General features: G+C 41.1%; 2 protein-coding genes across 3 annotated transcripts in view; one reads left to right on the forward strand and one right to left on the reverse strand.

The window, feature by feature from the left end:
• L2hgdh (L-2-hydroxyglutarate dehydrogenase) overlaps positions 1-15649 on the reverse strand; it is a 29635-nt gene extending 13986 nt beyond the window's left edge. The window contains exons 1-6 of the mRNA XM_042677975.1: positions 15453-15649; positions 8459-8574; positions 7402-7553; positions 6238-6369; positions 2002-2164; positions 1502-1536 (exon numbers count right to left, since the gene is read on the reverse strand). Of these exons, the coding sequence (XP_042533909.1) occupies positions 1502-1536; positions 2002-2164; positions 6238-6369; positions 7402-7553; positions 8459-8574; positions 15453-15583 (729 nt within the window). The 5' untranslated portion in view covers positions 15584-15649. The remainder of the gene's footprint in view (positions 1-1501; positions 1537-2001; positions 2165-6237; positions 6370-7401; positions 7554-8458; positions 8575-15452) is intronic.
• Positions 15650-15801: 152 nt separating this feature from the next.
• On the forward strand, positions 15802-27954 carry Dmac2l (distal membrane arm assembly component 2 like). 2 transcript variants are annotated; one of them, XM_042677980.1, is made up of 5 exons: positions 15802-15824; positions 24504-24615; positions 26388-26596; positions 27415-27586; positions 27753-27954. In XM_042677980.1, the coding sequence occupies exons 2-5, from the start codon at positions 24509-24511 to the stop codon at positions 27865-27867; spliced, it is 603 nt and encodes a 200-aa protein (XP_042533914.1). In that variant the 5' UTR covers positions 15802-15824; positions 24504-24508; the 3' UTR covers positions 27868-27954. The 2 variants fall into 2 exon arrangements, with proteins under 2 accessions (XP_042533914.1, XP_042533913.1); XM_042677979.1 differs by lacking the exon at positions 15802-15824 and adding an exon at positions 17580-17659.
• The last annotated feature ends 42 nt before the right edge of the window (positions 27955-27996 follow it).

The following is a 27996-nucleotide window of genomic DNA, read 5'->3' on the forward strand; positions in this document are numbered from 1 at the left end:
CCTGTAACTCCAGAATTTAGTAGGCTAGGGCAGGATCATGATTTTTTTTTTTCTTTTGGTCAGAGACTGGGACTCAAATTTGTGCTCATTGGCTAGCATTCTTAGAATCGAACCACACACCCAACCCCAAGAAATTGTTTGAGTAATTTAATAGTCTTCATTGTAAGGAGAGCATGGAGTAAAACTCTTATCTCAAAAATAAAAAATAAACATAGATCTATGAAGCACATAGGGATACCAAGTTGACAAGGGGAAGTCAGCAGGGGTTTGAACTGTGTTGGTTTGGTTAAGCTGGGGACTATGCTTAACAGAATGCTCTCCTTTGAATGTTTCCAATTAAAGTTGATCCAAACTGGAACTGCCTATGGCTTGGCAGGTAAAAGTAAAGCAGGAGTCTTTTTTCTGAAGATATCCTACTCCAATGCGGACTGCCCACAGACATCTACTGACACAGAAGCAAGAGCTCCCCACAGATCACTGCACCAACTCTCTAGAGCTCACAACTGTGAGAGCTCACAACTGTCTCAGGCCTAATTCCTACAGGAAATCCTGTAACATTCATGAGTGACTGTGCTGTCCTCTCTGATCCTCTGATTCCAATGGAAGGAATACTCTATCCCATTCAATGGATCTTGTTTTAGACTATGTGAAGATAAAGAAAAGCAGTCCACTCCCCTCTGCGCAGCCTCCAAATCTCTCCCAAGGTTTTCAAATGAGTAGAGTCATTAAGTGAATATATATCTGTGGCAGAGTGATAAAGTACATATTAGTTTTTACTTAAAATTAAGCATCCCAGATATATGATGGTTACTCACATCTATTTTTCTAGCTACTCAGGAGGCTGAGATTTAAGGACTGAGGTTTGAAGCCAGCCCAGTCAGAAAAAAAACCTAGAGACTCTTGTCTCTAACTAATTAGCAAAAAATGAAATGTGTGGAAAAGTGACGGAATACCAGCCATGAGCTGAGTAAGGCTCTGAATTCAAGTCAAGTCCCAGTTACCATTCCCCTCCCTGCAATATAAAGCCTTCTAGTGTCTTACAAATTCTTTTCTTTAGCATAGTTACATGATGATGACATTCCAAGTTAAAACTTTCCTTACAATAAAGACTATTAAATTACTCAAAGAATTTCTTGGGGTTGGGCGTGTGGCTCAGTTCTAAGAATGCTAGCCAATGAGCAAAAGCATCATTATTGAGTTTGAGTCCCAGTCATAGATGCCACCCCCCCCCCCGCTCCTTCCCCCCCCCCAAAAAAAGAATTTCTTGAGGTGAGCTGAGTGTAATGGCACACACCTATAATCAAACACTCAAGAATCTTGAGGCAGGATAATCCTAAGATAGATGTCTGGGCTACATGTCACAAACAAACTTTCTCAGAGTTACTTTCACATTAGAAAATTTTCATTCAGTGATTTAAAATACAGCACTGTGGGTTAATTCAACATTTTAAGAAAGGGAAGGGGATGAAAATAGATAACAACTTTTACTTAGGAAGCTTACCTTAGTATTCTTTATAACAATTGGATATTGCAAATCTGGAGGGAAAAAAAAAGCAATGAAAGGTTTTTTTAAAAAGCAAAACAAGCTGGTGGCTCACGCCTGTAATCCTAGCTACTCAGGAGGCTGAGATCTGAGGACTGCGGTTCAAAGCCAGCCCGGGCAGGAGAGACCGCAGGAGAGACCGTGAGACTCCTATCTCCAATAAACCACCAGAAAACCGGAAGTGGCGCTGTAGCTCAAGTGGTAGAGCGCTCGCCTTGAGCTGAAGAGCTGAGGGACAGCGCCCAGGCCCAGAGTTCAAACCCCACGACCAACAAAAAAAAAAAAAAAAGCAAAACAAGACTAAAATTTCTTGAAATATACTAATAACAAATTTGATTAATTGACATTCTTCTTTCATAATAGCACCCTGCTTTTCATTCTGAATTTCTTTTTAACCAAGTAACAGAAATAAAGTAGCTCATTAAAATCAGTACATTCAAGAGATAAGGATGACCTACCTTCTTTACTTTCTGAAGAACTTTCTTTAGCCATTCCAATTCTTTCTACTTCAAAATTGGTCAAGACTGAGCCGCCTGCTTCTTGGAAATCCTGGGCAAATGACAAAGCTACCTGCCGATAGTCCACAATGCCAGTATAGGGACAATCAATAGCCATTAGACCCTGGAAGAGCATTATGAAAAAGTCAAAATACAATGAAGAACAATGAGGTTCAATCAAAATTTTATTTTTGGCTGAATTCATTACTTGTTTGTTTTCATAGGTAACATGCGCTGTCCTTGCCTGTCAAAAATCATAAGTCTTAAGTAACTAAATTTGACAATGAGCACATTTGTAATGTGTTGAACAGTGAAGAGAAATTGTAAATAAGAACATTTCTATAATCAGGAACCATGTTCCCTACTTAGAGGAGTTAAGTCTGCCAGGCCCTTCCAGCTGCTACCATGAGTTTTCCAGATTTACTCAGCTCCCACCACTGTTTCTGATTCTGAACTGATTCTCATCTGATTGCAAGGTGAGTATTACAAGCACCTGGCCACAGAACTGTTTTTTTTTTTTTTTGCCAGTCCTGGTGCATCTAACTCTGGGCCTGAGTGCTGTCCCTGACCTCTGTTTTGCTCTACCACTTGAGCCACAGTGCTACTTCTGGCTTTTTCTGTGGTTAATGGGATAAGTGTCTCAGGGACTTTACCTTAACTGGCTTTGAATTGGGATCCTCAGATCTCAGCCTCCTGAGTAGCTAGTACTACAAGTGTGAATCACTGGCACCCGGATACAAAACTTTACCTAGCATAAAACTGTAACAAGTATGATGGAAGGATACAAATATGTTCTGATTTTGTCCTGAATCAATAGTTTTTTTTAATCCCAAATATCCTTATTTACATTGAATTCCTATTCTGCACAGTGAGTGACACAGTCACTCAAATATTTATTGATTAAGTAAACTTTGAGAGCTGTCTTTCAATATACTATATCATTACCCACCAGACTCCCACCTCACATTGATATATACACAATATATGATGTATATACGAACACATTTGGTATATGCACACACACTTTTTTTTTCTAGGTGGCTAGAAAAAAAACAGTACAGGTACAAGATATGCAGTAAAACTGGGAGTAGTATACAATTAGGAAACAGAAATGAATGTGTGCTTGACTAATAATATTAAAAGGCAGCTGGAGTCCCAGTAGCAGGGAGAATTCGCCTAGATACACAAAGCTGTCAAGTTACCTTCCGCCTGTAATCTTAGCTACTCAGGAGGCCAAGGCAGGAGGATGGCAAGTTGAAGACCAGCCCATGCAAAAGTTAGTGAGACCCCATTTTAGAAACAAAACACCATGACAAAAAGACTGGGTATGACTCAAAAGATGAGTTCTTTCCTAACACATAGAAGGCCCTGGGTCCAACCCTCAATAGTGAGAAAAAAAATTATTCTTCCACATAAAACAGGTTAAAAAGGCAAAACTCAGAAGTTTATGGCCAGATGCTGGTGGTTCACACCTGTAATCTTAGCTACTCAGGAGGTTGAGATCTGAGGATCTCATTTCAAAGCCAGCCCAGGCAGGAAAGTCTGTGAGACTCTCATCACAAACTACTCAGAAAAAGCCAAAGTGGCTCTGCGGCTCAAGTTGTAGAGCACTAGCCTTGAGCACAAAGAGACTCCATGACAACACCTAGGACCTAAGTTCTGTGTATGTGTGTGTGTGTGTGTGTTTGAAAAAAAGCTATTGATCCTCTTCCTGATGGTAGTTAGTCTTCTTAAAGTTCTTCAGCATCAACTTTATTAACTTCATCTTTCTAGAAAGCCTATGAGAATCACACGTGATCCAGATCCTGTAACACTGGAATTTCCCCCAACATTCCTGGTAGTGGTGTTAAGATGGGAGAAAAGAAGAAGAACTTGCTCTTATGAACAACTGGTCCATATTTTCCACTATGTGTTACCACCTAGTAATGATTATAGTTTGGAACTATATAAAGTCATATCACTTCTGCAGAGGCCACAGGGAAGCAGATTCATCCATCTCTTTTATAAAGTACTCATTCATTTTCAAGTAGGGGTTCATTTCTGGGAAGGCTTTCTTAAATAAACCCTTAGGTTAAGCTAGAAGCACTTCCTCCTCCCTGGTATAAACCAGAGTACAGGCTCTGTTAGAACACTTATCACCGTGCTGTGCTAAAACTGTTTTCTGCTACATAGTTCCTTCAGGCTGACAGCCATGTTTTGTATTATCTGCAGAACTTAATAATGTTTTGCACATAGTAATTAAGAAAATTTTGGTAAAATTCAATAACCCATGCTGTGAACAGTAAGGATAGTCACCATGAAGAGAAATGTCTGAGTAGAGGGCTTGAGGGGAATGCCAAGAAGGTGGAAATGTTCTGATTTTAATCTGGTACTAGTTACACTTTGTAAAAATTCATTAAGGCGCTGGGAAGGTGGCTCAGTGGTAGAGCCCATGCCTTGCATGCCTGAGGCCCTGGTTCGATTCCTCAGCACCACATAAGCAAAAACAAAAAAAAAAGCCGGAAGTGGCACTGTGGCTCAAGTGGTAGAGTGCTAGCCTTGAGCTGAAGAGCTGAGGGACAGCGCCCAGGCCCAGAGTTCAGGCCCCATGACCGGACCCCAAAAAATAAAAAAATAAAAACTCATTAAGCTGAAAATTTAGGGTTTGTTGTGCACTATAATTCAAGAACTTACGATAATAGTAAAGGCAGAAAGATGAAGAGGAGCATTAACATAAAAAAATGTATGCTTAAAGTCTTAGCTCTGGCAGGATGAAGCACAAGTGGGCTCATAGCTTCCTTGTAGTCAATGCAAATAGGACAATATAGTCAGATAAATGATCCAGTGCCCATACAATCAAAACAAGCCCACTGTACTCAGAAAGATCAAAACAATACTGAGAACTAAGATCTAAAATTTCTCCTTAAGATTCTCAGAGAATGGCGTTGTGTAATATAGTGAACAATGTATTTTCTCAACCACATCCCTATAGTAGAGACCACAATGAATGTCACAATGGTCTTCTCTGTGAGCTGATACCATAAAACCAAAGCACTACACAAAGGAAGTAACTATGGTCAAGGAGTAACACAGGGCAGGCAATGCAATTTAAGGGTGCTACACTGATGTTCTGGAGAGATGTACAGAGTATAATATATGGTCTACATTATCCTTCAGATACCTCTGATCATTAGTATTTCTTGAAATCAAACTTTTGCTGAGTTTTGATTTGTAAGCGTTCGTCTCTAGATAACCTGTCAGAGCTTGATCTTGAAATCAAACTCAAAACTCAGCAAAAGTTTGATTTCAAGATCAAGCTCTGACAGGTTATCTAGAGACGAACGCTTACATGGTGTTATTAAAATGAAGCAGAATAAGAAATATATAGCCATTTATGGGAACAATCTGTGGAACTGATATTAAACTGACAGTCTCTAAAAGGTAATCACTGAAGGTGCACGCAAAGCAGCTATGATATTCATATGTTTTTAAAGAATAAAGATATTCTCCCACACACAGTGTTTTTTAAGCAATATACTCAACAACTTCGTATTTACACCAGGCTTATCTCTCTGAAATACAGAGCAGACACTATTACTACCCTTCTCAAAAGTTTTCACTCTGGTACTGGGAAGGTGGCTCAGTGGCATGCATGAGGCCCTGGGTTCAATTCCTCAGCACCACATAAGCAAAAAGAAAAAAGCTGGAAGTGGCACTGTGGCTCAAGTGGTAGAGCGCTAGCCTTGAGCTGAAGAGCTGAGTGACAGTGCCCAGGCCCAGAGCTCAGGCCCCACGACTGGACCCAAAAAAAAAAAAAAAAAGTTTTCACTTGCTCCCCATACCTACTGAAAAATTTCAAAGTTATTAATATGGATGACAGACCCTTTACATGGGCATAATCCTGCCCTTTCAGCCTTGCTATCTACCTTATACTTCAACCATACCACTCTGTTCAGTATTTCCCAGACATGTCATGTAGTCTCAAACTTCCTCTTGCCCTTTATTGGTCAGACCCAGTTTTTATTCTCAGTGAAAGAAGAACTAGATTGGTGGCAATGCCCTCTTGTGTCTGCCACTTCCCTGCTACTGCAGCAGGTCATATAACTAATTTTATCTTTCCTGTCCCCTATAAACTGACCCTCAGCCTTCTTGGGACAGACTGAGCCCTACATGAAAATACCCCTTCGTCCATGTGCATAGGGCTGGTGAACCACTTACCCTGCAATATGGCTCCTTCTTTTTTATATCTTCCTGCTGGATCAGTCTCAAGCCTTGGACACCATTCTGTAGACCTCTCTCGTATAGGGCCTGAAGTCTAGGAATTTCTTCTTGATCAACAGCTACTATTAGCTTCCAAATAAAATGATAAAGAACATGGGTACAATTAAATGTATCAGCTATATAAGAGTCAAAACTTGCATTTCATAGTAAGAAATTAACAAAATTCATGCAGCAATATTTTTAGTCAAGTTACAAAGACTATTTAAATCAATAAATGACTTAAGAAATAACTACCACATAATTTTATACCTTGCTTTTAAATTTATTTATTTTTTATTTTTTGTGACGATTCTAGGGCTTGAATCAGGGACTAAGTGCTGCCCCTGATGCTAGTGCTATGTTTTATGAGCACCAGACCCACTTCTTCTGAGTAGTCTATTGAAGATAAAGAGTCTCACAGACTTTCCTGCCCAGGCAAACTTCAAACCAGGATCCGCAAACTAGGATCTCAGCCTCCTGAGTAGCTAGGATTACAGACATGAGCCACTAGCACCCAGCATATCTTGCCTTTTTACTAAAACTTGTCAGGATTTTAAGTGCCTTTTTTTTTTTTTTTTCCCAGTCCTTGGGTTTAAACTTAGGGCCTAGACACTACCCCTGAGCTTTTCTGCTCAAAGCTCTTGTTCTGGCTCTTGAGCCATAGCTCTACTTCAGTAGTTAATTGGAGGTAACAATCTCACTAAGCTTTCCTGCTCAAGCTGGCTTTGAACCATTATCTTCAGATCTCAGCCTCCTGAGAAGGTAGAATTAAGAGTCATGAGCAACCAGCACCCAACAATGAATTTTTCTTTTTTTCAAATTTTGGTTGGTTGTGGGGCTTGAACTCTGGACCTGGGTGCTGTCCCTGAGCTTTTCAGCTCAAGGAGAGCTCTCTACCACTTGAGCCACAGTACCATTTCGGGTTTTCTGGTGGTTAATTGGAGATAAGAAAGAGTCTCATGGACTTTCCTGCCTGGGCTGGCTGTGAACCACGATCCTCATATCTCAATCTCCTGAAGAGCTAGGAATACAGGCATGAGCCACTGGCACCCCACCCAACAATGAATTTTTTTTCCAACAATGAATTTTTAATAATGAAAATATAGTAATTATATGCCATACCTTGCCACATTGCTTGTAGGGAATTCCCTTTTGTTTACAGTATTCATAGATGAGGGCTGAACCTTTTACACATAATTTAGCTTTCAGAGATTCTGGTTTATAATAAATTCCACTGTGTATGACACCACTATTATGTCCAGTCTGGTGAACAGCTATAAAACCAAAAGGTAAGAGGATGTACATGATTTATATAAATCCTAACAGGTATGAGAACTCAATAGCTAAAGCTATTAAGACACCTTATCATTTAAAAGTTTGTCTAAATTTGCTCAGATTATTGGAACCTCCTCTAGCAACTGTTCCTGATAACCATGTCACATTACTCCTGTCCATCTAATTTCAACTACACTTCTGAATAACACACTACCAACTTTCTACTTACAGGGCCCACTAAATCTCTGTATCTGTCCCAGGGCATTTTCTATCTTTTGAGAAAGGGTGTTCTGTATCACTAGGGGCAATCTCATCAAGAGAGAGGAGTTGATGGATAAATGAACACACTCCTGGGAAACAATGTTCTTCAGATGTTCATCTAGTACAATGAAGCTCCCAGCAGCAACCTGGATGATACTAACCTGGATAATACTAAACCCCCTTCCTATGGATTTTCTTCTTATCTTATTCTCCCTATTCTCTCATTCCTTTCTGCCTCTTCAGTTAACTTCTCAAACCCCCTACACATACAATTCTTTGTCTCACTCAGGCTCCGTTTTTCAAGAGAACCCCATAAAAGATACTAGTAACAGGGGGCTGGGAAGGTGGCTCAGTGGTAGAGTGCTTGCCCTGCATGCATGAGGCCCTGGGTTCGATTCCTCAGCACCACATAAGCAAAATGAAAAAAGCTGGAAGTGGCACTGTGGCCCAAGTGGTAGAGCACTAACCTTGAGCTGAAGAGCTGAGGGACAGTGCCCAGGCCCAGAGTTCAGGCCCCACGACCAGACCAAAAAAAAAGATACTAGTAACAGCATCAGTATGCTTGATTCAAACCTGACAAAAGAAGCAGGTGCCCAACCAATCTGAAAATAATGCTGATAATATATGCTGATAATATACACACCTAAATCCTTCTCCTTTTCCAGAACACCAATTTTAAGTTGAGGATGTCTCAGGGTGAGTGCTCTCGCAGAGGCAAGTCCCACAATTCCACCACCGACAACAACTATATCAAATGAGCTGTGGAAAAAAAGCCACTTTTAAAGACTTGCCTGTCTATAGTAGATCCCACCACACTTCACGTGAACAACTTTTATCATCAATGGACAACTACTCATTTGTAATAACTATCATATATATGTATATATGTACATGTACACATGTATACATATGTGTATATATGTGTGTAAATAACTCTCTATATATGGTACTATTTCTCTTCATACTCAAGAACAAACCGTTGAAAGTTCCACACTTGGTCATTTGATTAGTGACAGCCTGACAGGGAGGATGGCAGCTTGGTTTCCAAAACTATACTATATCTCTAGTACCTGCTAGCTGGGCCAGTTACATTAGCGCTTACTTTGTGTCAATCATTATATTTTCTCTACCAACTATCCTTTTAAATTCAATTGTAGTATTCTTCAGGATAGGCTAACACATACTATAATATATATAATGTATAATATTTTATTATAGAAAAATCAAAGCTTAGAAATAATTGGTCCAGGATGTGCTCAGAATCAATCTTAGATATGAAATTGGCTATGCAGCTATTTAAAAATACATAATGGCGTATGTAATTTATCTAACTCTGCAATGAAAAACTTAAAAATTACTTTCATCACTGATCTCATGGACCACAAATCATGATGATTTAATCTATTTTATAAGCACAGTAAAGTAAGGTAAGTGGTCTAGGTTATTCTTTTGAAAAGTGATCTAAACTTCAATTTTAAGATCCTAAGTGGGGCTGGGAAAGTGGCTCAGTGGTAGAGTGCTTGTCTTGCATGCATGAGGCCCTGGGTTTGATTCCTCAGCACCACATAAGCAGAAAAAGCTGGAAGTGGCGCTGTGGCTCAAGTGGTAGAGCATTATCCTTGAGCTGAAGAGCTGAGGGACAGTGCCCAGGCCCAGAGTTCAGGCCCCACAACTGACCAAAAAAAAAAAAAAAAAGATCCTAAGCAAAGGCTGGTCACTGGTGGCTCATGTCTATAATCTTAGTTACTCAGGAGGCCAAGATTTGAGAATCAAGGTTTGAAGCCAGTCCAGGCAGACAAATCTAAGAGACTTTTATATATCCAATTAGCAAGCAAAAAGCCAAATTGACTTTTTTTTATAGCTTAAGTGGTAGAGCACCAGCCCCAAGCCAAAAAAAAAAAGACAGCCAGAAGTACAGAGTTTAAGCCCTAGACCCCACCCTACACACATCTCCTCAAGAGATGCAGAATGATTTGATTACAATCATTATCATGTCTGCAGTCAGGTCTAGAAGTAGAAACAGTTAGGGACTAGCATAATGTTGATAAATCAAAAATTGCATTTTCCTTGTATTTTCTGGTGCCAAAAGCCAAGCTTCATCCCCACCATTCAATCTCCTAACTCTCTTTCTCCCTTCCCTCCCTCCCTCTTCCTCTTTCCCTCCCTTTCCTCTACAATCTCTGATATGGGCCATTTGCCACATTTTGAGCCCCAGCACCCAAAACAGGATGCTGATGCTTTTTCCATTAATGGTGATCAGTGGTCAAAATTCCTGACTTACTCCTGTGCTGCCTCTTAAAACATCTTGCTCCCTTAAACTGCTTTGTCTGGCCATCATATACACTGGACAACCAGTCTTGGTGGCCTGGATTCAGAACTTCCAAATTCCAGATTCTTTACCACAGTGATAATTTCATATAGAAAAAGGTAAGAGCTTCCTTATTCAAGCTTTCTTCTACCTTAGCTTCCATCTTTCTCTATGCAAATGGTGTACCCCCTACTAGATCCTGTTACTGGATGACCACCCTAAAACCTCCTCCAATTCATGTCCCTCCACCATTACCCCCACTGAGACTGCCTCCTCTTTAGACTGGCTAATCCTTCCCTTCTCCCAGACCTGACCACTGCCCCTCATCTTCTGTCCCCTATTCACACCTAGTTCCACACCACCAGTGCCATTCTTATCCTCCCACTGCAGGAAATGGCTGGAGTTAAAGTTCCCATTTTGCATTCACAGATATCACGCAGATAGTAGAAAAATTGAGCTCATTCTCAGACAATACCACCAAAGTCAGGAAGGAAATTTTCAGCCATGCATATGGTCTCACCTGGACATTAATTTCTTCAACCCTTTCCCAATATGAGAAGGAAAAGAATATTGGACGCAGTGGAGCAACATGCTGATCATTTTTGCATACGCAGCAGCCCAATCAGCACTCTGTCAGTCCAGACAGGCCCTTGGGGCCTGTTTCTGCTGTGGTAATTCAGGACTGGATCAAAGTCTGTCCCAGCCCAAGAAGCCCTGCCCCTCTGCCAGCATAGGGGACATTGGTAAATTACTTATTTCTAAAGGAGGCAGACATCCCAGGGTTCAAACACAATTACCATGTTCCCCACCTGAACAGCTGATTCCAGGCCACTTTTCCATCTTAAGTGACTGATGGACAGGACCTGGATCATACAGCACCTGCAACAGGCAAGTTCATTGATCTGAGAGTCACTGGAATGGGAAAGTGTTATTTCCACACAAAGGCCTCCTCCATCATTGGAATGAAGGGAACCCCAGAAAATCCCTAAAAGCTCCATTGCATTGCATCTTCGGGTCCCATTCTTTCATGCACTCCTTCCTAGTCCTTCCCAATCACACATCCCCTCTATTGGGTCAGGATCTTCACTGCTTGGGAGTACGCTTTCCTTCCTAGGATTCAAGGGACACCACCCCAAGCAATTAACCCCCACCTTTCCTGCCTCCAGGACCTTCTATCACCCAAAATGATTCCTGATGCAAAGACCTTTCATAAATTAACCTCTTTCTGGGACACATTCCACCCAGCTATGCCCTCATATCACATTCCTGTTCTCATTTCCACATAAAGTCTCTACCCATATTGTAACTGTTCTCCAATAATCCCTTGACAGAGAGGGGCAGCAAAGCTTCAAACCTGAACTGATTATCTCCTCAGCTCCACCTCCTGATTCCCACCCATGTCCCCCCAAAATACCACCACCCTGCCCATGAAATAGCCCATCTGTTCTCTCTGCTTAGTTCAAGATTTATGCACCTATCTGTTGTCCCTAATCCCTACACTTTCCTGTCTCTTAATTCCATCTGAGCTCAAGGATGCCTTTTCCTCTTCCCTTATGTCCCACTTCACAACCTCTTTTCACCTTGGAAAACCCCTATTTTATTTAAAAAATGTCATATTTGGTGATGATGGTTATTAAATCAGCTATAACCAGACATTTTCTAAGATCAGTATGATTTTATGAAGTCAATGCTTAAAAGGAAAGCTGATATTATATATGGCTTACAAATTTAAAGAAGGTTAAAAACAAAATCTACAGATAAGGTAAAATCAATTTTTTGAGTCCTGGGCTTTGTATCCAGCAAAAACAGGTTATTGTGTGTGTGTGTGTGTGCGTGTGCTCACACACGCACGCGCGCGCTCACACACGCACGCGCGCGCGCACACACATGCATGCTAGTCCTAGGGCTTGAACTCAGGGCCTGGGTGTTATCCCTAAGCTTTGTGCTGAAGGCTAGCACTCTTATTACTTGAGCTGCACCTCTCCTTAAATCTCAGCCTCCAGAGTAGGATTATAGGTGTGAGCTACCTGTGTTTAGCTACAGCAAAAAGGTTTTAGGGGCTGGGAAGGTGGCTCAGTGGTAGAGTGCTTGCCCTGCATGCATGAGGCCCTGGGTTTGATACCTCAGCACCACATAAGCAAAAAGAAAAAAGCCGGAAGTGGCGCTGAGGCTCAAGTGGTAGAGTGCTAGCCTTGAGCTGAAGAGCTGAGGGACAGCACCCAGGCTCAGAATTCAGGCTCCATGACTGACCCCCCCCCCCAAAAAAAAAGGTTTTAAAAGTTCAATCTAAGATTTGTTATAAAATTTCTAGCAAAAAGGATTAAAAAAGCTCACTACAACAGAAACTTTTAATTAATATTTAATGAGCCAATGCTAATTGTTTTAACCACTAAAGACACTATGGTTAACAGTTTAACCTGGAAATAAACACCAAAAAATCAGCATTTCATCTCAAAAAGTTGGTTTGACCATTTTTTCTTAAAAGTGTATTTTATAAAATACTTCCTCAGGAAAAATAAAAATATTCTAACATGTAACATTATTACTAAATCTAGTAAAAATATCAAATTTTATGCCATTAGTTTAGCTTATACATTCTTCACATTATTTCTTCATAATGTAAACTTTAAACAAATGATAGAATAAAAAAATGCCTGTTTAATATACCTGCTAAAAGGAATTATTCATAAAATGTTTTTCAGCCAATTTTTTTTTTTTGGGGGGGGGGGGGTCGGTCGTGGGGCTTGAAATCTGGGCCTGGGTGCTGTCCCTGGGCTCTTCAGCTCAAGGCAAGTGCTCTACCACTTCACAGTATCACTTCTGGCTCTTCAGCTCAAGGCAAGTGCTCTACCATTTGAGCCATCTGGTGGTTATTAGAGCTAAAAGTCTCATGGACTTTCTTGACTAGGCTGGCTTTGAACCTCAATCCTCAGATCTGAACCTTCTGAATAGCTAGGATTACAAGCATGAGCCACCTACACCTGGCTAATTTTTTTTTTTAAATCAAATGTGATCAGATTTCTTAATAAACAAAAAACGTGCTAATATGAATTTAAAATGGACAAAAAAATCAGCAAGTGAAAATCAACAATGAAAAAAGTATATAGAAAGGTATGAAGGCATGTTTTCTAAAAAAGGAAATTTAAATTGGGTGCCAGTGGCTTATGCTTGTAATCCTAGCTATTCAGGAGGCTGAGATCTGAGGGTATTGGTTCAAAGCCAGCCCTGGCAACAAAGTCTGTGAGACTCTAATCTCCAATTAAGTACCAATTAGAGGGAAATGGAGCTGAGGCTCAAGTAGTAGAACACTAGTTTTGAGTATAAAAGCTCAGGAATAGCGCCTAGGCCTTGAGTTCAAGCCTTAGGACCAGGGGGAAGAAAAAAAAAAAGGAGAGAGAAGATGCTTTGGGATAAGGAGGATTTTTGAAAAGTAAGACTTAGTCCTTAACTGGTTGTTCTGAAATGAATTAAGACAAATCTCAGAATGTTCAAAAAAGTAGCAGAGTATGTGAGTATGTTTTGAGTTTTATAAGATTAAGATTATAAAATATTGGCAAGATTGGTATGTGATTAGGCTGACTGCAATGTAAAACATTACTGAAAGGTTTTTCTAAGGTAAAAGCCATCTATTCTCTGTAACAAGGAGGCTTCCTTAAGGAAAAATACTATTTACCAATGTAATTGATTGGGTAGTTGATCTTGTCAAGTTTTCGATAACTTAAAAATCTATCTTAAAGTCAGGCACCGGTGACTCATGCCTGTAATCCTAGCTACTCTGGTCTGAAGGCTGAGATCTGAGGATTGCCATTCCAGCCTGGGCAGGAAAAGTCCGGGAGACTCTAACCTCCAATAAACCACTCAGAAAACTGGAAGTGGTGCTGTGGCTCAGTGGTACAGTGCTAGCCTTGAGCTGAAGAGCAGAGGCCCAGAGTTCAGGACCCATGACTAACAAAAAATAAAAAACAAAAACCTATCTTAACGAAGTCAAAATTCATTTAAATAATTGTTTATCCAAGGTCTCTTAGTGGTCACTTTATAACTAAGTATGTAAAACTGTATATTAGTTCATTTTTCTACCTTCTAAACACATCAAATCTCTTAAAAGATTTTAGTGCTGGCAGCTGGTGATTCACACCTGTAATCCTAGATACTCAGAAGGCTAAGATCTGAGGTTGGCTGTTCAAAGCCAGCCCAAGCAGGAAAGCCTATTGTTATAAATTTGCTCTCCAAGAACTGGAATCACAATAGATATGAAAATGATGTCTGAGCAGGACAAAATTTATTTCTGCACAGAAAGGGGTGCCATCAGCCAATGATCAGCAGGAAGTCTGCTCTATCCCTCACACAGCAGGCCTAGCTCCTCTGCTCAGATTGGTTAACCTCAGGTTCACAATCTGTTTGGGATTGGCTAGTCTGAATAGGATAAAATGTATTTACATAACAAGATTTTGAAATAAGATTATCAGTACACGAGTAAACTCAAAATATCCACACCCTCTGCTATTTCTTGAACAGTCAGGGGTGTGTCTTAACTGCATCTAGAAAGGAAACCAGTTAAAGACAAAACCTTACATTTCAAAAATCCTTTTTTTATTCCAATCCCTCTTTTCCTTATACAGGGCCAAGCCACAAGGCCAAAGCAGGAACTTTTAAGCAACACACTTTAACAGGGAAGACAATTTTTCCCACACTATGAGATTCTTATCTCCAATAAACTACTAAAATGTCAGAAGTAGAGTTGTGGCTCAAGTGGTAGAGCGTGAGCCAGGACAGGCGCGCGCACACGCGCACGCACACGCACGCACACACACACACACACACACACACACACACACACACACACACAAAGGGTTTTAGTCATCCTTAAGTCCTATCTAGATAAACAAAAATAAGAATATATATATATCTTCCAGCGACCTATTAGCTATAAAGTTCCTCCCCTTTTCCTCCCCCTCCCGCCCCTCCAGCCATGTGGCCCACAGCTGGGATGTAGAGAGAACCCTCTCAGGTTTTCTCTGGGTCGCTCCTTGTCTCTGACTCTCACTGCTCACTCTATTCCTTACAAAACCACCCTACCCACCAGCGATCCTGAGACTCTTCTGCGCCTTTACCGAGATCAAGTGATTGATGCCCACTACCGAGGCCAGGCTCACTCCAGACCAACACTTTCTTCTGGCTCGTAAATGCCACAGGTCAACCCCGCAGTTTTTAGCTTCTAGGACCAGAGGTCGGAGCTCCAAACCCCGTCCGGGAGGAACAGGCTAGGACTCAAGTCCGGCACGAGACGCCCCCTGACAGGAGCGCTGGCGCCGGGCCCGAGGCAACTCACCTGGTGCTGGCGCGGCGGCTACCCCCGCACAGCGGCCTGGGTCTCCCCGACGCCGACGCGCAAAAGCCTCCCAGGAAGCCTCCGAGGGCCTGTCTGCAGGAACCACGGAGGTAACGCAGCACCGCCACCATCGCCGGCTCCCCCGTCCTCGACCTCAACCTCTCGACGTCGCTGCCAGAACCCAGCCACACTGCGCGGGTCCCGCTACGCACTGGTCCCGCCTCCACAGAGGCCAATCAGACGCGCGCCTTCGAACCACGTGAGAAGTGGCGAATGAGTGCGCGCGGCGGAGGGCGGACGGCAAGGGCAAGACGCAGGACGCAGTGACGCAACCTGAGCACGCTCCCTCGCTCCCTCCCTCCCTACGACGCTGTGAGTAGAGGCTCATAAGCCTGCGCGGGGCGGGGCTGGGGTGGTGGTTACGCTCGATCCCTTTCCCAGACCCAATGGTGGGCTGACTGAACATTTGACCCCAATCAAGTCTCGAATCTTGAATTTTCATTGCCCAGCCGAGTAGGGCCGCGGAAGAAAATGTGGGCGTAACTATGGCGAAAACCTTGTTCGGTTGGCCGGAGTTCGCCCAGGTCTTCAGGCCCGGGTCGGCCGCGCCCTGTCCGGTCCCACCCTGCCAGGCCCCGCCCCCTGGAGCGTGTGGAGCGGCGTTGCTGGGCAACCGGCCAGCGTTGCGCTCTGTGTCTGCTACAGGGCTTCCTCCGGTCGGGCACCCGGACTCTAAGGCTCGGGGTCTCGGCCGCGCCTGACAGCCTGCAGCCTTCTGGACTTTTTAATGGGCTCCTAGGGGTGCCATTTATTCCGTCGTCCTTTGGTCTTGTAAACACCGAGCGCCTACTCTTCGGACCTGACAGCTCGCCTTCGGTCATCACTTAGCATTCGGGGTCTTTTTTGAGGTACGAAGGGGTTGGAACTCAGGACCTCCTGATTTCTCTAGGAGAATCTCGGTCACTTGAGCCACACCCCTCGCCTATCTGTGCTTTGGCCGTCTTTTTCAGATTGAGGCTCCTAGGCTTTTTGCCTTGGGCTGGCCTGGGGTCAGGACCCTCCTGTACCCTGTGCCTTCTGAGTGCCGCTGCAGTCCCCAGTCACCTGTTAGTTTACTTTGCAGAATCTGGCCTGGAACCCCTTTCAATCCAACCTTTGCCTCTTTGGGAACCGGAATTACAGGAGCGTACCACCTAGTTAGATCTTCTGTTCTTCCTTAAAAAGTAGACATGCTTTTTGTCTGTTTGTTGTTGTCAGTGCCCGCCCTAGAGCACTGCTTTTTTGCTCAAGGCTAGTGGGCAAGGCTCTGGGGTACAGTTTTTACCACAGCTCCACCTCTGGCGTTTTTGGTTAATTGAAGATGAGAGTCTCTCAGACTTTCTTCCCGGGCTGGCTTTGAACGGTGATCCTCAGCTCTCAGCCTCCTGAGTAGCTAGGATTATAGGCGTGAGCCACAGGCGCTAGGACGTTAGACAAGTTTTTGTTGTTGTTGTTTTGTTTTTAAATAACAGCCAGCTACCTGTGTAGGTAACTTTACCCATGTTTCCTTATCTATAAAACCTGGGTAATGGGCCACATAATCTCTAAAGCACTTGTAAAGGGTAAAATTTGTGTGATTCTGTCAGCTTGCCAGTGCCATACCCATTCTTCTCTGCTGACAGCAGTCTTTAACTTTTAAGATCAGCACCACTGAACAAAACTAAGGATAGAATGACATAACTTTATTGCTGGAAGGACACTGAATCTTAGTTCCAGTCATGAGGTAGGTGGCTCAGGAAAGTCACTCACTTTATTTTTTGGCTGGTCGTGGGGCCTGAACTCTGGGCCTGGGCGCTGTCCCTCAGCTCTTCAGCTCAAGGCTAGCGCTCTACCACTTGAGCCACAGCACCACTTCCGGCTTTTTCTGCGTATGTGGTGCTGAGGAATCGAACCCAGGGCCTCATGCGTGCAAGGCAAGCGCTGTACCACTGAGCCCCTCACTCACTTTATTTTTTTAAATTAATTTTTTTTGTCAAAGTGTGTGGTACAGAGGGGTTATGGTTACATACATAAGATAGTGAGTACATTTCTTGTTGAAAATTGTTACCCCCTCTCTCGTTTTCTCCCTCACTTCTTTCTTTGTCTCAGAATCCCTTCTGTGGTGTAAAGCCATTGAATTGATTCCATGTGAAAAAGCTCATCAGATGCTGGGTACAGAGAAGCACTAGGTAAACAACTTTTATTATGCTTAAGTGGTTTTATCCTAAGAATAACATATATTTTGCTTTGTGGGAAAAAAAGTAGAACGTGGCTATTTTGTTTCATCACAAGTGAAAAAAAAGTGGGCTTTTTAAATCATTTTTTTGAGATAATAGGTTCCTATGCAGGTGTAAGATCTTGTGTGTATTTCATCCATCTCCTCTGGTGATACCACCTTGTAAAACTATAGTATGAGATCATAGCTGGTTGCTAGTAGCTCTTTCCTGTTGCAAGTCACCTGTGTCCTTACACCCCACCACCACCCTCACCCCCCCATCCAAATTGTTTTATGTTTCAATACTTCATTCCATAATATAGATGTACTGTATTTAATCATTTCTTCTTTGAAAGACATGTGAGGCTGAGAGTGTGGTTTACTCCTATAATCTATGGAAAACAGTTCCAGATAATCCAAGCAAAACCTTGGCAGACCTTAATCTGGCAAACAAGCCAGACATGGTGGGGGCACATCTGTAATCCCAGTGGGAATGTAACAGGCTGAGGACCCTGCGCAAAAATTGAGACGCTGCCTGAAAAAATAATAAGCAAAAACGGTCTTGCATAGCAAATAGGAGCCTGAAGTTTACAACAACAACAACAAAAAGACATCTGTTTCCAGATTTTAGATGTCATAATTAAAGCTGTTAGTAACATAAGTGTATAGCTTTTTGTGTGTATCCGTTTTTGTTTCTCTAGGATTAGTGCTCAAGAGTCCAATTGCTGAGTCATATGGTGAGAGCATGTTTAATTTTGTAAAAAGTCATCTGTTTTCCATATAGCAGTATCATCTTATATTCCAACCATCATTGTGTGATTGTCACCAACATTGTGATGGGGTTTTTCTAATTGTAACTATTCTGATAAGTATACAGTAGAGATAGTTATTTTTTAGCTCACACAGGATTATGGTAGAATATGGAATTATATGGTCCCAGGAGCTTTGATCAGACTTTTCTGAGCTAGCTAGGCTCACAGTTTTGATTTTTTTTTTTAAACTACGGTGTGTTTTTTGAGATTCTGCTTAGTTTAGCAAGGGTAAATAACTCAGAATACACATATCTTTTTATAAAACTTTCTTTTTTGTGTTTTTTAAATTTTTTATTATCTTTATGTGGTTGTACAAAGAAGTTCCCATTCTACAAAATAGTATATGAATACAAAGTGTCTGATAACATTGTCACCCATTGATCCTAACCCATCCCTTCCTAACCCACCCCTTCTCTCACTTTTCTTTCTTTTTTTTAATTGAGATTAGGTGATTACCTAGATTTCACATATTTCACAATATTTATAAAACTTTCTTTGAGCCGGGCACCCATGGCTCATGCCTGTAATCCTAGCTACTCAGGAGGCTGAAATATGAGGATCGCTGTTCAAAACTGTGGTTCAAAGCCAGCCCGCAGCCAGGAAGGTCCATGAGACTCTTTATCTCCAAGAAACCACTAGAAAACTGGAAGTGGTGCTGTGGCTCAAGCGGTAGAGCGCTCGCCTTGAGCTGAAGAGTGCAGGGACAGTGCCCAGGCCCAGAATTCAATCCCCACGACTGGCAAAACAAAAAACAAAACCTTTCTTTGTTTGCTTCCCCCATTTCAAGGGTTGTACAATAGTTGTTATAATTAAGTAATTCAGATTAAGAGTTTGCCTTGACTTCATTCAGATAATCTGAATAATATCTGTGGGTAAAGACATTTGTGTTTGTGACCCCCCATCTTCAGATGAGAATTTATGTTCCAGGAGTACCATTTGATGGCCTAAGCGTGGCTTTGGGGATCTTTACTTCTAATTTTTAATGAATTGATGTTGATCTGTTTCATTTGATTTTACACACTTCAAAATAAGAACTGGAAAGCCAGGCTTGGTGGTGTATACATGTAATCTTAAGTATTCTGGAGGATGGCAGTTCAAGGTCAGCTGGAACCAAAGTTAAAGCCTATCTGATAAACTTAAAAAGCTAGAGGACTGGGGCTGGGAAGGTGGCTCAGTGGTAGAGCGCTTGCCTTGCATGTATGAGGCCCTGGGTTCGATTCCTCGCCACCATATAAGCAGAAAAAAAACCCAGAAGTGGCACTGTGGCTCAAGTAGTAGAGTGCTAGCCTTGAGCTGAAGAGCTGAGGAACAGCGCCCAGGCCCGGAGTTCAGGCTCCACGACCAGAACCCCCCCCCCCCAAAAAAAAAAAAAAAAAACTAGAGGACTGGGAGTGTGGCTCAAGTGGTAGAGTCATATAGTTCAGATGGTGAACAATGAGTGACTTACAGTGGGATAGTTATAATTAGGGAAAATCTACCCCTATTCTAATGCCTTCCCCACCTCCTCCAACCCTTATCCACGCAAATCTGGGGCTTGAACTCAGAACCTTGGCTTGGTCCCTAAGCTATTTTACTCAAAGATAGTGCTCTCCTACTTGAGCCACAGCTCCACTTCTGGCTTTTTGATGGTTAATTGGAGATAACTGTCTCATGAGCTTTCCTTTTTTAGCTGATTTTGAAAGCAGTCTTCAGATCTCAACCTCATGAGTAGCTAGGATTATAGGCATGAGCCACTGGTGCCAGTAACTCTAGTCTTTTTGACCACCAAATTATTCATAACTTTCAATATCCCACTCAGTAATTTCATTTATTTACTTAATTTTATGTGTGTGCTGGTACTGGGGCTTGAACTCAGAAGCCTCATGCTCTCCCTTGGTTTTTTGGGTTTTTTCCCCCTTAAGGCTGGTGCTCTACCACTTGAGCCATACCTCTACTTCCAGGTTTTTTTTTTTTTCTGATTAGAGATATGTCTGCACAGGCTGGCTTTAAAACCCAATTCTCAGATCTCAACCACCTGTAGCAAGGATTATAGACATGAGCCACTAGCCTCTATCACTTGACTATAATTATATTTAGTATGCAAAATCCTAACTTCCACTTTAAAAATATTACTGGTGTCTTCATTAGTTTGTTTTGTGGTAATGGCGTTTGAACTCAGGGCCTTGCACTTGCTAAGTAGGAGCTCTACTTGAAGCATACTCTAGACCAAAATATTTGTTTTATACAAATGGGAAAACTCAATCAAGCTCAGAAAACCCTTTGTATTTTTAATAACCTATTAAAGGTCCATTCTAAGTCACAGATAATTTCACATACAAATTTCAAGGTTTAGAAACACTGGTCCTAAGCCATGTTCTTATAGTAAGTCCCCCCCCCCCCCCTAATTTGAATTCCTGGATTATTTACAGCCCCATTTAATCATAGTTATTTTCCAACTTGATTTTCATTGGTTTTAACTTATTAGAACCAAATACACCAATTTACCACTAGAGGTCTCTTCTTACCATGTAGAAAGCATTCCCAGGGGGAGCTGTTTGCATTTAAGAAGGATTAACTCCTAAAATTAGTAATGTTCCACTTGAGAATGTAAAAATCCACCATTTTTAAAAACAATTATTGCCAAATAGAATTTATTTTTCATGATAATTCACTTGAAATATAATACCTGTTTTGTTTTTTTTTTTTCAAAAAAAGAGATCATATCTAAGGTAAATTTGACCTTCCCATTAAACAAGTATAAAATGGGCCCAAAAGAATCAAGTGAAAGCATTTCGTTTTCAAAGACAGTGCTACTTTACCTACTTAATAACAGTTCTAGTGTTTGACTTTTATTCATGGATATTTACTAATTGTTCAAGACTGCCAACAGTATTTTGTTAAATGTTTATGCTGATAAAAATGGGAGTAAGATGTAATGTCATTTTCTTCTGTTCTTATTTTTGCTTTGCATGCTTTGTCTTTCATCTTCACTGAAAACTCAATCCCTTAAGACCCATCTCAAAAGACACCTCTGGCCAAAGCTTTCCCCTCAGTTTTCTAGCCTCTCAGAGCACTTATTAACATGCATTAAGAAGAGTAACATAGGGGCTGGGAAGGTGGCTCAGTGGTAGAGTGCTTGCCTTGCATGCATGAGGTCCTGGGTTCAATTCCTCAGCACCACATAAGCAGAAAAGGCTGGAAGTGGCTCAAGTGGTAGAGCTCTAGCTTTGAGCTGAAGAGCTGAGGGACAGTGCTCAGGCCCAAAGTTCAGGGCCCACAACTGGCAAAATAAACATTTTTTAAAATTTTTTAAAAATTAAAAAAAAGAAAAGTAACATACTGTAAAATGCTTACCTGTTTACACATCTGTCTTTTCCAATAGATTCTATGTGCTATGAAGACAGGAACCAGATCTTTTTCTTTGTATTTTTCTCTTTTGTTGTTTCATCTTTCCTTTGTACTAAGCATAGCAGTTGTCCAATAAACATTTGTTGACTGAATGAATGAACAATGGATGAACATGACATTTGCATAGCCGAGTTTTGGTACAGTTTCCACAGATAGGATCAAGGGTGGAGTGAAGAGACTAAAAACCTGAGCAGAAGCCCAGATTTGTAAATGAGATACACTGGCAACCAAGGGAGTTATTAGAGATGAGTATGTGAAGAAGCTCAAAGAAAGAGCTGAGTTGAGAACATGCAAGGAGTGACAGCGAGAGGCTTTCAGCAAATGAAGACAATATAGAAAAGAGATGAAGAGAGGGACTAAGATCATAGATGAGTGGTAGAGGGCTTGACTAACGTACATGTGCATGGCCCTAGGTTTCATTCTCCATACATCAGGAACAGACAGAGGGAAAGGGAGGGAAAGGAGAGAGAAACAGACCGATAAAGAGAGGATAGTAGATTATTTCCGAATTCTGTCATCTTTCATTTTCTGAGTATCCTTAGTGACTTCCTCAGCTCAAAGTGGCTCCCATTCAGACATCTTTCTAGTTGTCTTTCTCTTGAGTTCTAGAACCATCCAGTGATTGAAAAAAAAAGGGACCTAGACTAGTAGTAGCAATACTGGGTTCAAGTTTCAGCACTGACACCAATTAGCCATGAAACATTGAGCAAGTCCCTTAAAACACATGCATTTATTAATGCCCCACCTTGTTCCAGAAAGGATTGAAGGTGTGAGCAAGTTACTTAATATCAAGTCTTGGGTTTCCTCATCTCTAAATGAGAAGCTTGGTCTAGGCAACCTAGGTTCCTTCCCACTCTAAGGCTTTATGACTCTGATTCCAATAATTTGTTGGTCATTCCGCTTAGGAGTCCTACCCACACTTCATATTTGGAGTATGCAAATCTGAAGATTAAGAAAAGAACCTACTGAGCCTACATCATGTTCTGAAGTTCATTTCCTAATAGTAACATTGCCATCCTTCCAATGACCCAGCACAAAACTTAATGTCATCTTCAACTCTTCTTGCTCTTGCCCCTATATCTCACTGAGCCATATGGAATCTAACTCTAATATCATTCCCTTCCCTTTTTTACTAAGTCATTTTCAAAGTGGCTGAAGCCCTGTTGGCTACTTTATTGACTTTTTTTTTTTTAGACAGTGTTAGCAATGTTGGTGACAACAGCTATTCATGCTAGTAGCCTTGAATTACTGGTCTCGAAGAATTCTTGAGCTGGGAATGTGGCTTAGTGGTAGAGTGCTTGCCTAGCATGCCTGAAGCCCTGGGTTCAATTTCTCAGTACCACATAAACAGAAGAAGTCGGAAGTGGAGTTGTGGCTCAAGTGGTAGAGTGCTAGCCTTGAGCAAATGAAGCTCAGGGACAGTGCCCAGACCCTGAGTTCAAGTCCCAGGACTGGCAAAATAAAAAATAAAAAAAGAATTCTTGAATCCTCCTGGCTCAGTTCTGGAGTAGCTGAATTTGCAGGCCTATACCACAATCCCTAGCTTGACTCTCAATGTTGGTTTTGTGTCTAGTGAATTTCCTGATGCATAGCTCTAACAATGGCAGTTTTCTGTTTTAAAACCTCAGTGACTCCCACCTGTCTGCAAAATATAGGCTCTTCCTGACCTGGCTGTGCAAATTGTCAGCTTCTTTTCATGACTGGTCCCCTCCCCCATGAGCTAACCCAACCCTACAATGTCCCTGTGTCAATTTATCTGGCAACTTAGTCTGTTTAATTCTTCTCGGCCTTACATGAACTCTTTTGAAGCATTTCTCAGGTCCTGTCAGTTATTGAGGTACTTGGTAACTTGTCTTAGGCCATTTCTGCCTGTTTTAAATTGTGAGTTTCTCTAAAGCAGAGGTCACATTAATTTATCTTCTTTTCCCACACAATCTGACACACTACTAGAGAAACATGAATTGGGTTAAATCAGATTGGGGCCTAGTCAAAACATCACTCTCAACTGTGCTTATTGACTTTTACAGCTGGAAACCATCTGAGCAAATCTCTGTTTGCAAATGTGAAAAGGCCAGGGTCAGAGAGGTGGAGTTACTTGCCCAATCTTTCCCAGCTGTTCTTTGTACTACTCTGGAGAGCCCACTTGTAGCTTTATTATAAATAGCTGTATTTTCATGTCTCCTTTCCTTTCCTGTATAGAAAGGGCATCTTAGCCCCAGCACATTACTCTATTGGTGACTATAGTTTGTCATTTTGCTACTGGAAATGGAGATTGGCAATAGAACTGGCTTAAGCAAATTTGAAGTTAACACTGCCTGAATAGACACTAGGTGGCAACACTGCAGACAGACACCAGTTGAGGATTGGACAATGGAATGTAATGCTGTAAGAAATCTTAGCCACTGGCTAATCCTACCCCTCATTTTTTGCATCTAAAAAAGAAACAGAAATCTAGGAACCAGAGATGGGAGTGACTTGCTCAACAACTTTTGTGTGACAAATGAATCATCAATTTTATTTGCATAAGAGTAGTAGCTCTTAAATTATGAAGTAAGTTAGTAGATTATGGGATTCTGGTTGCCAGCTGATAGGTTAATGTGAGTACTCTTGTGTGTCTAGATCAAATGATGCTGTTTAGAAAAATTTCCCAACAGTTGTGTGGCTTAAAGAAACTTCAATGGTCCTGTGACTCCAGGTACTTCTGGGAATGGCTGAACACCGTGTTCAATAAGTAAGTGAATAGGAAGAAATGTGGGACTTGTTACAGCAAGATAGGCTCCCAGTAGTTAGTTGATTATTTCTTGTATTTCAAGTGCTTTTCAAGTGCTGTATGATCCTAATTTTGTTTATTAATAAAATATGGACAAAAGACCACAAGAACAGATAGTAGTCCTTGTGATGTCTTTCAAGTATTCTGAAATGAATTTATGACCTTTATTAACAGAAAAACTCAACCAGTATATAATTTTATAATAGTTAATTCTACAACTTCTTCACTATTATCAAGGTAAAAATTTTTTAATGAATAGCATATTTAAAAATAACACTTCACTTGAAACTGATGTAATGTTCTCCTTGCTTAATAAAGCATTATGATGGCTAACTACAAAAAGGTATATGTAGAAATTAATATATATAAGAAGATTCATTTGAAAGTGAAAAATATGAAAATGATTCCTTCAGTCTTTTATCATGGATAAAAATGCTAATTATGTATAATTATTCATTCAATACATATTAACTAGGTATCTCTGTATCAAACATTATACTACATATGAATCAATAATGACCCCTGTTTACCTGATAAACCTATATAAAAATAATGTGTCTCAGGATTTCAGGTCAGTTTTAAAGCACTTAACTAGCATATATGAGCACCTTAGTTGAGAGCTCCATTACTACACAAATTAAAAATGAGTAATAATCAGCTTTTCAGGAAGCTGAGATCAGAAGATCATGATTCGAAGCTGGAGAATCTTATCTCCAATTAACCATCAAAAAACCAGAAGTAGAGCTGTGGCTCAAGTGGTAGCCTTAAATGAAAAAGCCCAATGACAGCACCCGGGACAAGCCCCAGGATAGCATACATATACACAAAAAATAATAAGTAATATGTAGTTCTGTGGTAAAGTGTTTGTATGCTATGCATAAGGTTTTAGGTTCAATCCCTAGCACTACCAGCTGTCGATGGCTCACACCTATAATCCTAACTACTCAGAAGGTTGAGATCTGAGGATTGTGGTTCAAAGCCAGCCTGGGCAGGAAAGTCTGTGAGACTCTTATCTTCAGTAAAGAACTGGAAGTGGCACTCTGGCTCAAGTAGTAGAGTGCTAACCTTGAGCACAGAGGCTTAGGCTTATTACCCAGGCCTTGAGTTCAATCTCCAGAACCAGGAAAAAAAAAATCCCCAGCACTACTGTGTTTAACATGGTGGCATATGTCTAGAATCCTAGTACCCAGGCTACATAGTGAGGCCTTGCATATAATAATAATGAAGAGGAAGAGAAAAAGAAAAAAGATGAAGATGAAGAAAGAAGGAGAAGAAAAGAACATCAGTAGCAATCATATGACAGAGTTTACCTGGAAATAAAAATGAAAGCAAAGCTGGCTCAAGTCTGTAATCCTAGCTACTCTCGAGAACTGAAGAGGATGGTTTGAAGCCAGCCTAGGGAGGAAAGCATTAGACTCCTATCTCCAATTAATGTTTCCCTCCCCCAAAAAAGCCCAAAGTAGAGCTGTAGCTGAAGTGGTAGAGCACTATCCTTGAGCAAATAAAGCTCAGGGACAGCTCCCAGGCCATGAGTTCAAGCCCCAGCACTACACCTTCCCTTACCCCCACAAAAGCAAGAGAGTTGGGGTTTTTTCCCCCATGGATTTAATTTATATTCTATCTCCCTCAGTAATTTTGCAATGGAAATTTGTTGGTCATCTGTATGTTGGTTAGTACCATTAAGAAGCTGATGATTATAGTAAAAGCAAACTACTTTCTTCTCTTGTCAATAGAGTGGATTATGAACGCATCAGGGATGTTGGCCCTGACAGGGCTGCATCTGAGTGGTTACTGCGCTGTGGGGCTATGGTGCGTTACCACGGCCAGGAGAAGTGGCAGAAGGATTACAACCACCTCCCAACAGGCCCTCTGAACAAATACAAGATTCAAGCGATTGATGCCACTGATTCTTGTATCATGAACATTGGATTTGATTACATGGGTAATTACCCTGTCATGTTGTTCATGGGAAATGTGGATAATTTGCAATGACCATTTTGGTATAGTTTACTCACTATTATAGGAATGTCCTTTCTGCCTGTTTCAGTGCAATCAAGTTTATTTCTTCCTGTGTTTGGTATGACTTTTTGTATTTTATCAGAACTGGGGTTTGAATACAATGTCTTAGAACTTGTTAGGCAGATGCTCTACTGCTTGAGCATGCCTCAGCCACTTTTGATTGTTATTTTTTTAATAGTGTCTCTCAATTATGCCTAGACCAGCCTGGAGCATGATCCTTCTACTTACAATTCCTGCATAGCTAGGATGTCAGGCATGCATTACCACACCCAACTTTTATAGGTTGAGATGGAGTTTCATGAACTTTATGACAGGGCTGACCTTAAACTGCATTTTTTCAATCCCCTTCCAAGTAGCTAGGGTTACAGGCATGAAATAACCCATCAAGCTTATTTTTAAAGTAAGTCGAGATTACTAATACCTTTCTCCCCTCACTAATCTTCCTTCTGTGTGCCTTTCTTAACTTAAAAATCAGTCTTTTTTTATTTGTCAGATTTTTCTGTCTTTGGAAAACCCTTAATAAGATTAAGACTAATTGTGCCCATCCAGCTTCTGCTAGTGGGCATTTCTTTCCTACGCATACAAACTGTGTAGTGAATAGTTTGTATGGGTAATAGGGTAAGTAGTCATTCTGGTTTGCTTAGGCCTGTTACTCCTAAGCCAAGATAGTCTTAGGCAAATCAAGATAGTCATTCACCTTAATGTAAAGCCGATTCTTGTTTTTGTTTTTTTCCCTCCCAGTGGGCCTAGAGCAGGTTGAAAAAATAAAGTTCTGCAAGTGTCATTATATTGAAGATAACTGTTTGCAGAAGCTTAGTCAACTTGAAAACTTACAGAAAAGCCTATTGGAAATGGAAATCATTGCCTGTGGGAATATCACAGACAAGGGCATCTTCGCTTTGCTTCATTTCAGGTAGGTGCTCAATGCCCAAATGAAAACTTGGTAACAATAAAGTGGATAAGGTGATGTAACACATTCTTCATGTAAGTTTTCTGAAACGTAACAAATTGAATTAATTCATAATGCTAATTAATTAATTAATTCATAAGTGGAAGTGACTTTTGCTTTCCTTTTTCAGAAACCTCAAGTATTTGTTTTTAAGTGATCTTCCTGGAATAAAAGACAAAGACCTAATTGCCAACGCCTTTAAGACTTCACTGCCTTCTTTAGAAATAAAGTTAAACTTGGAGTAAAATAATAAGCGTCTTATTTAACTGTAACAAATCATCTGAAATTGTTGGTCCTAAATTGCAGCAGATATTCAATAATCAACATAATATAATATAATGGTTAGATGTGGAGAGTCTATCATACATAGAAAA

This window comes from Dipodomys spectabilis, unplaced genomic scaffold (assembly GCF_019054845.1).
Source record: "Dipodomys spectabilis isolate Male_0828 unplaced genomic scaffold, ASM1905484v1 ptg000042l, whole genome shotgun sequence".
In the NCBI taxonomy this organism is placed as follows: domain Eukaryota; kingdom Metazoa; phylum Chordata; class Mammalia; order Rodentia; family Heteromyidae; genus Dipodomys; species Dipodomys spectabilis.